Source organism: Brachypodium distachyon, chromosome 2 (assembly GCF_000005505.3).
Source record: "Brachypodium distachyon strain Bd21 chromosome 2, Brachypodium_distachyon_v3.0, whole genome shotgun sequence".
NCBI classification, from domain to species: domain Eukaryota; kingdom Viridiplantae; phylum Streptophyta; class Magnoliopsida; order Poales; family Poaceae; genus Brachypodium; species Brachypodium distachyon.
In genome coordinates, this window is record NC_016132.3 from 34,619,220 (window position 1) to 34,634,167 (window position 14,948).

General features: G+C 45.5%; 3 protein-coding genes across 4 annotated transcripts; 2 read left to right on the forward strand and 1 right to left on the reverse strand.

Moving 5' to 3' along the window:
• Positions 1-734: 734 nt before the first annotated feature.
• On the forward strand, positions 735-4,818 carry LOC100832953 (GDSL esterase/lipase At1g09390). The gene is made up of 5 exons (XM_003568824.4): positions 735-1,350; positions 3,294-3,479; positions 3,589-3,743; positions 3,845-4,118; positions 4,291-4,818. The coding sequence occupies exons 1-5, from the start codon at positions 900-902 to the stop codon at positions 4,539-4,541; spliced, it is 1,317 nt and encodes a 438-aa protein (XP_003568872.1). The 5' UTR covers positions 735-899; the 3' UTR covers positions 4,542-4,818.
• Positions 4,819-6,332: 1,514 nt separating this feature from the next.
• Positions 6,333-10,690, forward strand: LOC100833265 (GDSL esterase/lipase At1g09390). Its single transcript, XM_003568825.4, has 5 exons — positions 6,333-6,955; positions 9,159-9,344; positions 9,437-9,591; positions 9,687-9,948; positions 10,038-10,690. Exons 1-5 carry the CDS (start codon positions 6,490-6,492, stop codon positions 10,286-10,288), a joined length of 1,320 nt encoding a protein of 439 aa, XP_003568873.1. The 5' UTR covers positions 6,333-6,489; the 3' UTR covers positions 10,289-10,690.
• A 514-nt stretch (positions 10,691-11,204) lies between these two features.
• Positions 11,205-14,946, reverse strand: LOC100833575 (Golgi apparatus membrane protein-like protein ECHIDNA). 2 transcript variants are annotated; one of them, XM_024459389.1, is made up of 7 exons: positions 14,765-14,934; positions 14,496-14,537; positions 14,285-14,341; positions 13,988-14,191; positions 13,841-13,900; positions 12,224-12,350; positions 11,205-11,581 (listed from the first exon to the last, which is right to left on the reverse strand). In XM_024459389.1, exons 1-7 carry the CDS (start codon positions 14,777-14,779, stop codon positions 11,481-11,483), a joined length of 606 nt encoding a protein of 201 aa, XP_024315157.1. In that variant the 5' UTR covers positions 14,780-14,934; the 3' UTR covers positions 11,205-11,480. The 2 variants fall into 2 exon arrangements, with proteins under 2 accessions (XP_024315157.1, XP_003568874.1); XM_003568826.4 differs by lacking the exon at positions 14,496-14,537 and having other exon boundaries at positions 14,765-14,946.
• Between the last annotated feature and the right edge of the window lie 2 nt (positions 14,947-14,948).

Below are 14,948 nucleotides of genomic sequence, written 5' to 3' on the forward strand. Positions count from 1 at the left end.
ATCCTATTTAATGAAATAAAATCTCCCTTTTTCACAAAAATGAGAGCTTTCCACCAAGAGATTCATGTAGTGATTACAGAAAAAAAAAACCCGAGTTGGCATTGGCAATTTCAACAAACGAGTATGCAACTTTTCTCTTTTCTGTGTGAAATCCTTGGTCTAGACAATAGTGGTTGGATCAGGTAGCACTGACATGTGTGTCATATTCTTTTGAAGGTGTTAACTCGAAATTTACGTTTCAGGTTTCAAAAAGTACGCGAGTTCAGCAGAATTGAAGGCCTCACCGCTGCCACCTCCGCGTAACGCGTGGAGGAGGGGGGCAACTGCGACGTCCAGGGCCACGACGCTTCCTCGCTATCTCTTCTTAGATGAAGGTCTCGCACACCGTGCGGGCTTGCCCGGCAACGATGAGAAAGTGGCAGGCGGCAGCGGCTTCCACTCCTACTTTGTCTCCTATTTGATATGAAAAAAACAGAGACTTAATTTCAACAAAATCCATCGGGGTATGAAAAATTCTAACCAGGGTTAGAGTTATATTTTAAATGCGACGCCGACATTCAAAACATCACTTGTAAAATAACCTCACAAATGCGTGGACAGTTGTGCTAACTTTTTAGGTGACACTTGTGTAGTTGGTACTAAAATAAAAGAAAGAACATGTAAGAAAAACAGGAGCACCAACCCCTCACATGTTTCGTGCAATTTGCTCCTTTTCTATGACCTTTCTTTTGGTTCGAAGCATTGTGCTATCATCTGCTATGTGCATTGAGAGCTAAGTTAACAACACTGTATATAAACACACACATAAGCAAAACACACACGGGCTGACAGCCAAGAGGAAGGGAGACCGACAGACAGCGGCAGTAGCTCAGCAGGGGGGATCCCAGGCGAGAGGGGCCATGGCGAGCGCGCTGAACGGGGGCGGCAATGGCGGCGGCGGCGGGCTGACGAAGATGAGCCTTCTCCGGGTGCAGTACTACTGCGTGCTGGGGGCGGTGGCCGGCGCCGTCATCCTCGCCACGGTCCGCTACATGCCGGCTAGCGGCGGCGGCGAGGGCGCGGCCCTCTCGACGACCTCCGCCGTCTCCACCACGACCGCCCCCAAATCTGCGGCGCCCGCCGCGGGGCACAGGAAGAGCAAGGGGATGCCGGTGGTGGTGCCGGAGACGAAGGAGAAGAAGGGGAAGGCGCCGGAGAAGGTGGTGGTGTTCAACTTCGGCGACTCCAACTCGGACACGGGCGGCGTGGCGGCGATTATGGGGATCCGCATCGCGTCCCCCGAGGGCCGCGCCTTCTTCCACCACCCCACCGGACGCCTCTCCGACGGCCGCGTCGTCCTCGACTTCATCTGTGAGTACCACACATGCATTCGATTCCCCCTGTTTCCCCCCTCTTTCCGCCATTAATTTGTGCCTGTGGGTTCTCTAGTTCTCTACCCGAGCAGAGCAGAGCAGAGCATTGCTAGAAATTAATTTAGGTTAACCCTGGGTGATTAATTAAGTACTAGTGGATTAACCCAGCCCACGGACGAATGTCTCGTCGGAATGCACTAGAAAATGAAAATGTCTTGGTTGGTCGCATCGAGAGCTGGAACTAGAGTATTTATTTTGACGTGAAACAGCAGGAGTCGATGGCACATGGTTGAGGCAGGACTGCATAGAGTTTGAAATCATGCCCCCTTTGTTTATGCTTAGGAAAAGGCTACGGCTAACTAGCTCTGCCATAGGTTATTTTCTAATCTGCAGAGTGCCATACTGTAAAGCGCCTGCGTTTTTTCCAGATCTACCCATTTATTATCACCAGCACGACTGAATTTCGCAACCCAAATTCCTCTTTATCGTTGGACACGAATCTAAACCACTTGTGAATCTACCCCTACGGTTAACTAGTGGAGTACTCCGTATTAGTTACAGCCTTACAGGGTTGGTTGTTTGGCTTTAGCCTGACGTTGGACTTGATGCCGAAATTCCACCGAGATGTCTCTTCCCGTTCTTCTTGCCCTGGCTTTGCTGTACTGGACAAGCTCTCGCTTAATCGAGAAGCTTCTCCTATTATGCCCAGTTTTTAAGCATCCTCCCGTGCGGGGTGGCGGCCGTGAAACACCCGCAAAACCAGCTTAGGTTTTACTCTCCCTCCAAAAAAAGAAAAAGGCTTAGGTTTTACTCCAGCTAAATTCCCCAAAAGAAAAAGAGGCACGCGCATGGAGTTGTTCTATGGAGGGCTGGGCGCTGGCGCTGGATCACACTCACACGACGCGGACAGCTCGCCTGCCCTGGTTCTGAGTGTCGTCACGTACACACGCACACTCGCTTAACCACCATAATGCCGCGTTTTGACGCTTTGGTGCTGGGGGTGGAAACTGGAAATGGAAGGGACCATCGTGACATGGATCATCAGAGCTCTCACCAAAAGTATAAATATACACATGCACTGGTAGTACTACATTGAAAATTGGCACGGAAAGATTGTGTCTCGCTACGTTACGTTTATGACGGTGAACCCCAAGAAATGGAGCAAGGGGAAGCGAACTGTCTCTGTTTGGTCGGCCGACGATGGCGAGAGGCGGCAGGCAACTCTGTTTTGGCAAAAGCTTTCATTAATTTCATTTCCTTTTTTTCTTCTCATGTGTGTTTTCCTCAAGATGAGCTGGTCCTTTCGCCTTTGGTGTACAGCTCGTGTTGATTCCTACACGCGTACTAGGCGTAGCCCATCCACGCCCGCTCCTCTCTTTCGTGTATTGAAAGGAGATCCTAGTTTGTTATTGTTACTCGCACTGTCATACACGAATGGCTCGTGCTAAAAGGTCACATGGACCGACGGCGGCTATGAATGTGCACACGTCTCATTTCATCCCATCCCCTTTTGGCTGCTTGCTCTCGGTTGGTCCCGTGCGCTGCAGATTCTCGTTTGAGAGTTGATCATCGGTGCAGAAAAATCTTAGGTTGCTGGAAATGTTTGTTTTATTTTCGCGTTAAGGAGTCGTGATCTGATTAACACACGGAGTGAGAAGCACATGGCAAGTTACAAGTCTCTGACAAAGCAAGAAAAAAAGGAATCCTGAAATGGCCTGAAAATACAGTAAATTTCTGTACCGGAGTAGCAAGCTTAGTCGAGGTAGCCCCCACCCGCATGATTTCACATTTTTTTAAACTTGTACTGTAAAATAGAGGGGGAAGTATACGTGGACTGAAATTTACAGAATCGGACGGATCTGCCAAAGCATTTGCAGAATGTAACTTTTGATGTCTGAAAAATGAGACAGTGTAGTAATGGTTGGCTCTTCTCTTCTTCAGGTGAGACTTTGAACACGCACCACCTAAGCCCCTACATGAAGCCTTTGGGTTCGGACTACACCAACGGCGTGAACTTCGCCATCGCCGGATCGACTGCCACGCCTGGTGACACGCCGTTTTCGCTCGACGTGCAGATCGACCAGTTCATCTTCTTCCAGGACAGATGCAACGACTCCACCGAGAGAGGTTTTTTTGCTCGCTCTTGATCTTGATCAGAGTTTCTGATTTCCTTGAGGCACTGTGGACTGATGATCACAGAACTTGTTGATTATTTTTGCTGGTGAATGTCATTCAGGCGAGACCTTCCCGATCGAGATGCGGGATTTTGGAAATGCTCTGTACACTATGGACATTGGGCAGAACGATGTCACTGGCATTCTATACTTGCCCTATGATAAAGTGCTTGAAAAACTTCCCCACTTTGTTGCCGAAATCAGGAAAGCCATTGAGGTAGGTTCAAAGATAGCTCTTGGTAATTTTTGAAACAGTGGTTATTCAGTGAACTCTTCAGTGGAACGACCGCTAACTGTTCAATCCTTGCAAAACTGCAGATTTTGCATAAGAACGGTGCGAGGAAGTTCTGGATACACGGTACGGGAGCATTGGGGTGCCTGCCTCAGAAGCTTGCGATGCATGGGAAGGATGCTGACCTTAGCCTCGACGAGCATGGTTGCATCATAAAGTTCAACAATGCTGCCAAGAAGTTCAATGAATTGCTGAGTGAAGCATGCGATGACCTGCGCTTGAACCTGAAGAAGTCCACCATCATCTTTGTGGATATGTTCGCTATCAAGTACGATCTTGTCGCCAATCACACGAAATATGGTAAGTTGCTCTTTTTAATTCCCCCTCTGCCGATAGCTGCAAGTAGAATATTATTCAGTAACTAAAAGGAGTCATGCCAATTACAACAAGTCCTGAAACAGGAAATCGGACTGCGAATAACCATTGTCTTCCAGTATAAACAGTAAAATCAAAATCCCTTGTTGATTTTCAGGAATTGAGAAGCCACTGATGACATGCTGTGGCCATGGAGGGCCCCCATACAACTACGACCCCAAAAGAAGCTGCATGGGCACTGACATGGACCTGTGTAAGCCTAGCGAGAAGTTCATAAGCTGGGATGGGGTTCACTTCACCGATGCTGCGAACAGCATGGTGGCCACCATGGCCATCAGTGGTGAATACTCCATTCCTAGGATGAAGCTCACCAGCTTGGTCAAGCCTGCAAAGGCTAAAGATTCATGATAATGCATCAATCCAGTGAATCCAATTGGTCTTCCATAGAAATGATGATGGTGAAGGTACTAACAAAAACTGACCCCCAAATGAGAGTTCATCCGAGCCCCTTAATCACAGTGATTATGGGGAAAATGGGATTTTTCTTTCCTTTTCTTTTTTTGTACAATTGAGGTGTGTGTATATCCTACGGATCCTTAAGTTAATACATTCAGGCTGCCTGTGCCATGTAAAAACTTGTTTTAATCCTGAATTTTGATCAATAAAAAGAGATGGATATTTAACATGCTTTTTTACCAAAAGAAAATCCCTCACAGAAATTAACATGGTTTGATCATTTTGTGGGGGCACAAAAGATCATGTACATAGTGTTCATACTACAAAGTAGAACTCTCATCATTGTGACTGCCATATGGAAAGTAAAGAATGAGGAAGAAAACAAAAGATGCATAAAAGGTCAAAAAGTATTGCACAGTGGCAAATACTAAGCATGATTAACATCTTGGTTAGTTGCACCATAAGATGAGACCCAACCCTTTGCCAGGCTAGGGGTAGTTATTATGCTGAAATCCCTGTCTACCCAAACTGGTCTTTTTAAGGGCATGTTCCACTGCACCAATCCTGGAGCATATTCATGGAGACCGGCAATCAATCAATTACTCCTGGTTTGTACTACTACTTGTTGGACTTGAAATAAAGGCAGATGCATCCAAAGCTTCAGGTCTACATTAGGCTTGGTGTCTGGACCATGGACAACCCATTTCCTGGGCTACTTTCCAGGCAAGGAAGAACAATCTGGTCATGATATGCACTTCACTTTGATGGGGGAAATCAGAGTGGTCACCAAGTTGTTAGCTAATTACAACTGTGCGACATATCTATCACTGTAATGCGTGTCCCTGTCATGGATGATGCCACACACATACCCACTGATGCAGTTTTGCCATGGAACTACCAGAAATCCACATAATACATACAGGAACAGGAGGGATCTCATTCCTCTTTTCAGTTAATTAATTATGCAATCCAACCATTCCAGTAGCGCATAATCATGGTGTTCATGGGGACCAACTGGGGTGCAAAAAAAACTAAAAAAAAGAATTCAAGATTTTTTTTTCTCCAAGGGAAGAACAGATCTGAAACTGAAACTAGATGAATTTTAACATTTTCCAGGCTGCAAAAGTCTCATGGCTTCATGTGCCTATACCAGCCAGCCAGCCAGGTCTACCTCTTTCCCTCTTCCTGTCCGTTTCAAGTTTGAATACGTCCATGCCGCCGTCACTCTTACTCCGGCTCCGGCAGCTTCGTCAACACCTTCTCCCCACCTCCTCCTCCTCCAATAATTCTTCTGTTTCTTCTTAGCACCAACAACTGCTTGATCAAATTGACCAAAGATTCACCTTAAGAAAAAAAAGGTGACCTAAGATTGAAATTGCTAGATAGTATAAAGACGCTCGAAATTGTTGCTCGGATAATATATGGTTGTACCATCAACACACCAACGACTAGATCAAAAATTTGTCATCTATTGTACCGAGTGGGCGCGCATTTGCGGAGTATAGCGGGTGTATCTTGCAAGCTGCAACAACTATTCTGAAAAATCGGGTGTATCTTGCAAGCTGCAACAACTATTCTGAAAAATCTACGCTCTCTAGACAGAACCGCGACAAGTAATATGGATCGAAGAGAATAAAAAAATCTGCGAGGACTGGACATATCAAAGTAATCAATTCCATGCCACTCTCTCAAATAGACAACGGAAACATAATTGAAATATCAAACTGATGGTGGTCGCTAATCAGTACTAGTAGAAGTACTAGCTACAGTGCTAGAGGAACCCAGGAAGATGAGATCCCACTAATACAAATACGAGCAGAACTTTCCACCGCTCCTGAGAGAGACCGGGGTCGAGGACCCAGCCAACAAGCAGGCGAGCGAGGAGAAGAAGCTGGGAGTGATGGCCATGGCGCCGGGCGGGCTTAACGGCGGAGGCGGCGGCGGGAAGGCGGTGAGCCTGCGGCTGCAGTACTACTGCGTGTTCGCGGCGGTGGGGGTCGCCGTGATCGTGCTCTCGCTCTCCTTCCTGTCCCCGGCCACCATGGGCGCCGTCCGCCAGCTGAACCTCGGCGCCGTCGTCGCCGCGCCTACCATCTCCACCGCCGGGGAGAAACCCGGGTCCGCGGTCGCGGTGGCCGCCCAGCCGGAGCCGGTGCCGGAGCCGGAGAAGGTGAAGGCGAAGGGGCCGGAGCCGGAGAAGGAGAAGGGGCCGCCGGTGGTGCTGTTCAACTTCGGCGACTCGAACTCGGACACGGGCGGCGTGGCGGCGGCCGGCGGGATACGGATCATGCTCCCGGAGGGCCGCACCTACTTCCACCGCCCCACGGGTCGCCTCTCCGACGGCCGCGTCATCATCGACTTCATCTGTGAGTCCATTAAATCATCAACCACTCATCCATCCCATCTCTATCGTCTCCCCTGTAATTTAATTACATCTCGCCATTTGCCAACGAACCGAGGCCTCAATTGCAACTTCCAAATTCCAGCTACTTAGTTCCAAATTATATAAACTAGCAAGCGTAGCTGTGAAAGGGCAAGACCAATTGCATAATTCTTGCAACTTCAAGGCCCCGTTCTCGAACATAGGAATCGAATTTTCCTCGGATTTCGCATAGGAACCAAACTGTTTCGTGTGAAATTCCCTGCGGATTCTCGGTGCCCGAGCAATCAAATCGAATTTTGGTTGGTTAACTAGTTCAACCGGCAGGGCTGTAACAAGAATTGGTAGGTGGATGGATGAGCGCTCTCGAGTAATCAGGGTCAACAAGGTCATGTCGCCTTCAACGTGGAAGAGGGACTAAAAAAATTGGGTACTATAGCTAGTACGAAACCGGTGGTTGAAGCAGTAGTAGTCGCAAGCATGTTGCTGCCTTGCCTAACAATGGCTGCTGCTTCTCTTTTCCATCTCGTTGCCAATTGGGATAGGACAAAAAAAAACTTATGATTTGATCTGTAACTTGTAAGTTTGACTTGCTAGTTGTGGTTGGGTATGGCTGGCAAGAATCTCCTTGTGTGAAGTGTTTTTGGAAGGCATGTTCTTGTGGTTTAGCTGACTCGTTCTCTCTGTATGGGAGGGGATGATAGTAGAAATAGGTGATGAACAAAAGGGTTGCTTTGCATTATATCTCAGCTTTATCGTGTAAAAGGTGTGGTTAGATTGGTACAGAATATGTAGGCATGGTGCTTAGCGCGTGATTTAGGCGCGATTAGGCACGGGCTGAGCACGGCTCTATGTTAGTATATTGTGCATTCTGAAAGCAGATTGGGTTAGATCCTAACCAAAGCAAGCGGATGATATAATAAGTTTCAAATGAGCAGTCCAATCACAAACCATGCAACTGATAGTTACTTGTGTGGATTCATTTTTACCCTTATGTTGTCTGGTGTGGTAGGTACCGGGTCAACACGGTGACATTGCGATTAACGCCGTGATTAGATCATTACATTGCAGTTAGAGTTTAAACCCACCACCCACATGGTTTCCTTGTCTGATTTGTGATCTTTAATTGTTATACCATCACGATGCCAGCATGCAAAGGAATCATTCAACGAACTGCAGATAATTCATTATACATTTAATTTGCTCGGTCAAACTTTATCCCGTCCGTAGTGGAAATGGAGCGGACAACTTAATAATTGTTTCCACACACTTATAAGTTTTGATTCAATTGTTGCAGTTATTTCTATTTTTTTAAAGACCAATTTGCACATCGTGATCCTATTATGGATAGTTGATTCCATCATATACATATATGTATTATCTGGGTGCAGTGCACATGCAGATCAGACCCATCCATGATGCTATTGCTCCCTAACATGCATGATGTTATAATCTGTGCATAGCCTCCTCCCGTTTTCTTTGTTTTTGTCAAATAGTCCTACTACAATGCAATTTATTACAGTAAATATAAACTTGGGGGCAACCATGTATTTATCAGTGATGCTAAATCTGGACACGCGCATTTGTACTTTTAGTATGTTGTCTGGGGACCTCGAGTACAAACACAGGGGATACCACATTATCTAGATTATATTGCTAAGAGCCTGAGATGCACATGGTGGGGGCACTTGGGTAATGCCAATTGTCCCCTTGCGAGAAGAGCTAAAGTATTGTCACATATAACCTTTGTTGTCTGGGCAAGGCTTAATTTTTATTTTTTGCGAGAAGGTCCAAGACATTTTTCTCGAGCAGCTATCCAATACACGACAGCATGATTGGAAATAAAAATAGTGATACCTGGGAGAAACTAGGTATCAATTTAATTAAGATTCTCGAGGATCCGACCCAGACGGATCCGCCAACCATCCATGGTGCTAGCCAGTGAGTCAGTCCCTGGGACAACATAATTAGACTTTAGGACACACTTGCAAACTGCAGATTTTGCTGTACAAATGTCAGGCATAATCTGGTGTCTAGTAAAAAGTGTCAGAACCAGAGTAGTTGACAGTGAATCCAAGAATGGAACATTAGCACGTAGAGTCTACCACTAACTACCTGGTGTTCTAAAGTTGAAATCTAACAGAGCGTCTGTTTTAAGTTGACTGATTCCTTGATAATCATCTTTTCAGGTGAGAGCCTGAACACTCATGAGCTGAACCCATACCTGAAGGGAGTGGGCTCAGACTACAGCAATGGTGTCAACTTCGCGATGGCCGGTTCGACAGTGTCACACGGCGTCTCCCCCTACTCCCTGAATGTCCAGGTCGACCAGTTTGTCTACTTCAAGCACAGATCCCTGGAGCTTTTCAAGCGAGGTTCGCCATTGTGTCTCATAAGCTCTGTACCATCATATAGTTATAGTTGCAAGAGAAAGCATATATCTGAAGATCATGTTGTGTTCTCACAGGACTGAAAGGCCCAGTGAACAAGGAGGGCTTCGAGAACGCGCTATACATGATGGACATCGGCCACAACGATGTGGTCGGTGTGATGCACACACCGTCTGATGAGTGGGACAAGAAGTTCAGAAAGGTTGTCAGTGAGATTGGCGAAGCGATTCAGGTAAAACACACGCACAATGCAGAGTCTGAAACTTTTGAGCCTCAAAGCAAGTGGTTACACTGACAGAAGCATTTGTTGGCAACGTTTTATTTCAGATTCTGTACGACAACGGTGCAAGGAAGTTCTGGATACACGGCACAGGAGCCCTTGGTTGCTTACCGGCACTGGTGGTGCAGGAGAAGGGCGAGCACGATGCGCACGGCTGCCTCGCAAACTACAACCGGGGTGCTCGGGCCTTCAACAAGAAGCTGAGTGACCTCTGTGACGACATGAGGTTGCGCCTGAAGGACGCCACCGTGGTCTACACTGACATGTTTGCCATCAAGTATGGGTTCGTTGCGAACCACACCAGTTATGGTATGAACAAGCAATCGAATTCAGCACTGAACTGAAGTTCAGTCTCTGAGATCGTCTGAAATAATTTCGCTCATCTTGTTGTTCTTCAGGGATTGAGTGGCCACTGATGGTGTGCTGTGGAAATGGAGGGCCACCTTACAACTTCAAGCCAGGGAAATATGGCTGCGGTGATCTCTGTGGGCCAGAGGACAAGGTGCTTAGCTGGGACGGTGTGCACTTCACCGATTTCGGCAGCGGCCTCGCTGCCAAGCATTCTATGAGTGGCGAGTACTCCAAGCCCAGAGTAAAGCTGGCAAGCTTGATTAACGGTGCTTCAAAGAAGTCAGCGTCTGAGTCTTGATTCTGATAGATGGATGAATCATGAACTTTGGATAGATCATGGATGAGGGGATACTGGTGAAGATGAATCCAGACAGGGACGACTCCAAATACAACATGTGATTGATGAACAAGTTGCAGCAGGTTGGTTCTACAGTGATTGGCAACGTGTACACAATAGGCAATAGATCCCTCGGCTACAAGTAAAAGGTTGTTGGATTTCTTTTTGGATTTTTTTGTAATCCTGGGTAAAATGATTTTGCAATATTGGTGTATGTGTACAGACAGTGCAAGGAAGCTGCAATCTCTCACAGCTCAGGAAAATGGGTGTACCATAGTTCTAGTTTACATACATCTGCAAAAGAATATACTGCAAGACCTTGGAAACATGGTTCCATTTTTTACTGATGGTTTTGTTTGGCAATAACTTGTATACACTCATCTCTTCAGGCGGAATCGGAGAGATGTGGTCCAGAAAATCATGAAAAATTCTGACACTTTTACAGCGTTAACAAAGGATGTATCTACCATGCCACAAAATTCAAATTCAAATCCGATATGTACAAAGCAAAGACAATTTCTACTGTTAATAGTAGCTAATTCAAATTATTCTGCTCACCTACTATTTACAGCGAAATTACTCTTTTTTGTTTATTGATGTGTAAACTGAATTGGATATAAATAAGAAGGTGACGCATCTTCTATAAATGTTTTACACCATTTCAGAATTTTGTATGGAATTTTAAACTTCCATCCAGTATGATTCCACCTGAAGAGGACGAGTCCACAAGTCACCCATTTCTTTTCCTTTTCCATGTGTGCAAGACATTGGTTGCCACTGCATTTTTAAAAGAGAGAGTAGTTGCACGCCATTGCTAAACTGGGTTGGCTTGATGAATAAAATTAAGGAGAACATATTGCATGTCTTTAGCAAAACATCAACAAGAAAATAACATTTTTGCATTGGATGACAGGTTCCAGGGTCAAAGACCTCTAGGCCACACCAGGGTACAAGAAATGCAGAAAGCATGCCATTAGTGTAGGAGACAAGTGTGGAATTATCCAGTATGTTGTTGTCTGTCATAGTGTCGTTCCAATCAAAAGTAACCAGTTTGGTGTACATGTCAAAAACTCATGCGGATATCAGGTGCTGGTCCTTTTGACAGGTTGTACACTGGTATATGTAATATTTGAGCCTCTACATAATATGGACTTCAGATAACTGAGAATGCTGATTGCAGAGATGAGGTGATGCGGGAGGTGATGGCGTTTTGAGCAGCATTTTCAGCAAAAGCCCGGATGTTCTTCTTGGCATCTGTAATATACAATACCATATGAGATGTGTAAGATTTGATAGGTGACAAGACAAGTCATGACAAGGTTCAACATTGCATATATGACATAAATGGCAAGCAGATAAAACCGATATGACATAAAACGTCAAAGCTGAGCTCTTAAGTACCAAAGAGAAAGCAAAATGGAATGAACTAGGCATAAATGAAGGTTGAAAGAGAAAGTCTAGAGCAAAAATAATGCCCCCTCCGATCCATAAAAAGTGTCTTGGATTTATGGACACTTTGTGTAACTTTGTAGTAAACTGACTAACTCAATGCTCCAACATATGGCCAAAAACACTCGCTTCAAAATGCTCTTCAAAAGACACTTTTTATGGATCGGAGGGAGTAGATCATTGCCGCACATATGGCCAAAAACACTTTCTTGCAGTATATCCATGAAGCTGAACTGACTAACTCAATGCTCCAACAAAAGAGAAAGGTCAACAAATAATACCAAATGTAACGATGTTTTGCATAATTGAACTTGTAATTTTCATCCAGCTTATCAGAACAAATGTACAATGATCAGTTTGTGAGAACCTGTGTGGTCAATGCACAATGCACTACGAAACAACTTCCCAGAATTGAGGCATGTTGACTAGATTGCAAGTATGTCATACCTTTGTTGCATTTGGTGAACCCCACAATGTTTGCAAGGCTTAGAGTCAAGCAAACTCCAACAACGAGAAGGTAATCAGCTTCAAGTCTAATGAGTGAAAATATCCCGAGGACGATCCACGCAGCAGCCTGGCACAAGGAGTTATTGTTATATATTCTCTATAGTTTAAACAAAGCTACTGAAGCATAATATGAATAGTTATTACATTAATTGGTAAGATGGTAAAATGAATCGAAGTGATGAGAGAAAAATTCCATGGGTTGCTGTGAAATATTGGCACAACAACTCAGCTATCTACATCTCTTAAGATAAGCTTCCATTTTACCAAGAAAGCAATGGATCAGCTGTGTAAGTTCATGATTCTTCAGGAACAATACAGTGACAAAAGCCGGTATAGCAATTGCATTGGGGTAAAGAACAAAAAGGAGAGCTGGGGCAACAAATTTATACACAAGGCTCACATTTGATTTAGTACGAGAAGACAGAATCTCATTACGAGCACAGTTCATAGATTTATGTAGTAATTACCATGACTCACAGTCAGCCCAAGAAAAATAAAATGCAGCATCTGTGTGATTAACCGTCATGGAGAACGCCTATGTCATCCCTAATGGTTCTGAACCACTGCTCTGACATTACATATCTGTCTCCTCTCTTTAACCAAACCATTTAATTTGATGACAATCAGTGTAACACAGAGCTTATAAAACATTGATAATTGGGTGATGGATAGGGAGAGCTAAACCACAAGGCGAAACTAAAATATTGGTAAACTCTGATGGCCTTCACTCTTCAAAAGACATATTTCTAGCCTAGGAGTAACACTAACTGCTTGTCATGTTGCTATAAATCGTAAGCATCATCTTTGGAATCAAAATATGCTTGTACTCAATTGAACAATCTTAGCCTGTCACAACCAAGATATGACAAAGCACTATATTAGTATATTTATCCAAGAGCACAATGTATTGGAGGTCCTAATTCCATTTCAAAACTGCCAAGTTAGTCCTAATTCTTTTAATATGCAGATATAGGTCCCAATTCTTTCATAAGCGATTCATCTGAGGTCCTAAGCTCGCCTGACATGCTCTAACCGTCTGTCGTGGCATATTGACTGTTGCAACGCCGGCAGGCAGCTAAAGGGATTTTTTTTTTGCAGAAATCTGCCTCCTCCCTTTTTGATTCTCATTCATGATCCCTCCCTCCTCTTCTCCGCTTTTCTCGGCAGGGAATGCAAGGTGACCAGTGACTGGGGCAAGCTCCAGCAAGGGGAGTTGAGCAGCGGTGCCTTGGCAATCCTTCTCTACAGTACGTACAAAGGCCTAAGTTCAAAATTTACCAACCGCAGCCTACAGAAAATATCCCACTATAGGTGACCTGACCCTGCCAATGTAGTGGTGGTCAACATGCTATGCTAGCGGGTCATTGGAGGCCTCGTGAGCTTAGGACCTATGATGAACCACTTACTGTAGAATTAGGATCCAACTGTGCATTTTCAAAGTATTAGGACTAAGTTGACACCTTTGAATTAGAATAGGACCTTCAATGCATTTAACTCTTTATCCAACTACTGCATCTACTCCAGTAAACTGTGACTGAAAGATAATGCATCACTTACTGTCAAATAAAGAGTCCACCAGAACAGCCACGAGTCCTTTTTGTTCATCCGAGCAAGAGACTGCAAGGAAACACTTCGTCAAGACACAATCCATTTCCGACTTAAAACAACAGCAAGAATGCTATCAGGCACAAAACGAGCACAAACCTCCGCATCTAGGCACTCGAACTTCCACACGCTATTTCCATCATCGTCAATCTCATTCCACCACCGCAGCCCGACCAGTATCCTGCCGCTCACATTCTTCACGACCCAGAAGTCAAGCGCCGCAAGGAGCACGGTGATAACAAAGATGATGACGAAGCTCTTCACAAAGAGCGAGAACAGGATGTAGAACGCCAGCGCCGCCGCCTTTTTGCAGAGACACAGAACAATAAGCATCCAATGCAAGAAAAAATCCTACAGGACACACGGGAGAGCTCCACGAAAGAAGCAGAATGGTACCTTGAAGAGCACGTGGAAGAGGCATGTTATAGGATTGGCATAATTCTCACTGACGACCTGCATCAATATTCATTCAGACACATTGCATCAGATCTAAACTGACCAAGGAGATTACGCTACACATAATTTAACAGTACAGTGTTCTAATGCAGCCCAAGAAACCAGCTCAACTCAACTCAACCGCATCCTCGTATCCTAGAAGAAACCAGACCTTGATCGATGAAGCCCAGATCTCACGTGGCCAATTCATCTCCTGGGACAAAATCAGGCCGAGTTACTGTTCCAAGAAACCGCCTGACTGGATCCGACGCGGGGACTCAAGAACCCTAACCCAAGAAACCACCTAGATCTCGGGCAAAGCCCCTCCTCCCACTCGAGGTACATACAGGTAAAGCGAAGAGCTCGGATCCGAACTCTCCCGCGGAGACGAAGAAGAAGGCGACGAGGTGGGGGTGGGAAATGAGATGGGGGCAAAATCACCTGGGGCCGATCCATGGATCCTTGGCGCCGCTCCCCGCCTCTGCCTCCGAGACCTGGCTCTCTCCCTTGGGAGCTTTTGGAATTTCTTTGGGTTTTGGTTGCTTCCTTCGCGCGGTCGCGCCCTGGCTCTGCTAGAGTTGGGCGAAGGAACAGAGATCGGAGAGGTGAAAGGGAACTGGAGATG

Bases quoted from the DNA above. Each gene is read 5' to 3' on its own strand.
- LOC100832953 (XM_003568824.4), top strand. From the start codon at position 900: ATGGCGAGCGCGCTGAACGGGGGCGGCAATGGCGGCGGCGGCGGGCTG. The intron at 1,351-3,293 runs GTGAGTACCACA...TCTCTTCTTCAG, and splicing joins CGTCGTCCTCGACTTCATCT to GTGAGACTTTGAACACGCAC. The intron at 3,480-3,588 runs GTTTTTTTGCTC...AATGTCATTCAG, and splicing joins CAACGACTCCACCGAGAGAG to GCGAGACCTTCCCGATCGAG.
- LOC100833265 (XM_003568825.4), top strand. From the start codon at position 6,490: ATGGCCATGGCGCCGGGCGGGCTTAACGGCGGAGGCGGCGGCGGGAAG. The intron at 6,956-9,158 runs GTGAGTCCATTA...TCATCTTTTCAG, and splicing joins CGTCATCATCGACTTCATCT to GTGAGAGCCTGAACACTCAT. The intron at 9,345-9,436 runs GTTCGCCATTGT...GTGTTCTCACAG, and splicing joins CCTGGAGCTTTTCAAGCGAG to GACTGAAAGGCCCAGTGAAC.
- LOC100833575 (XM_024459389.1), bottom strand. The intron at 14,342-14,495 runs GTCTGGTTTCTT...ATATTGATGCAG, and splicing joins TCTGGGCTTCATCGATCAAG to GTCGTCAGTGAGAATTATGC. The intron at 12,351-13,840 runs GTAAGTGATGCA...TCCTTGTGCCAG, and splicing joins GGTGGACTCTTTATTTGACA to GCTGCTGCGTGGATCGTCCT.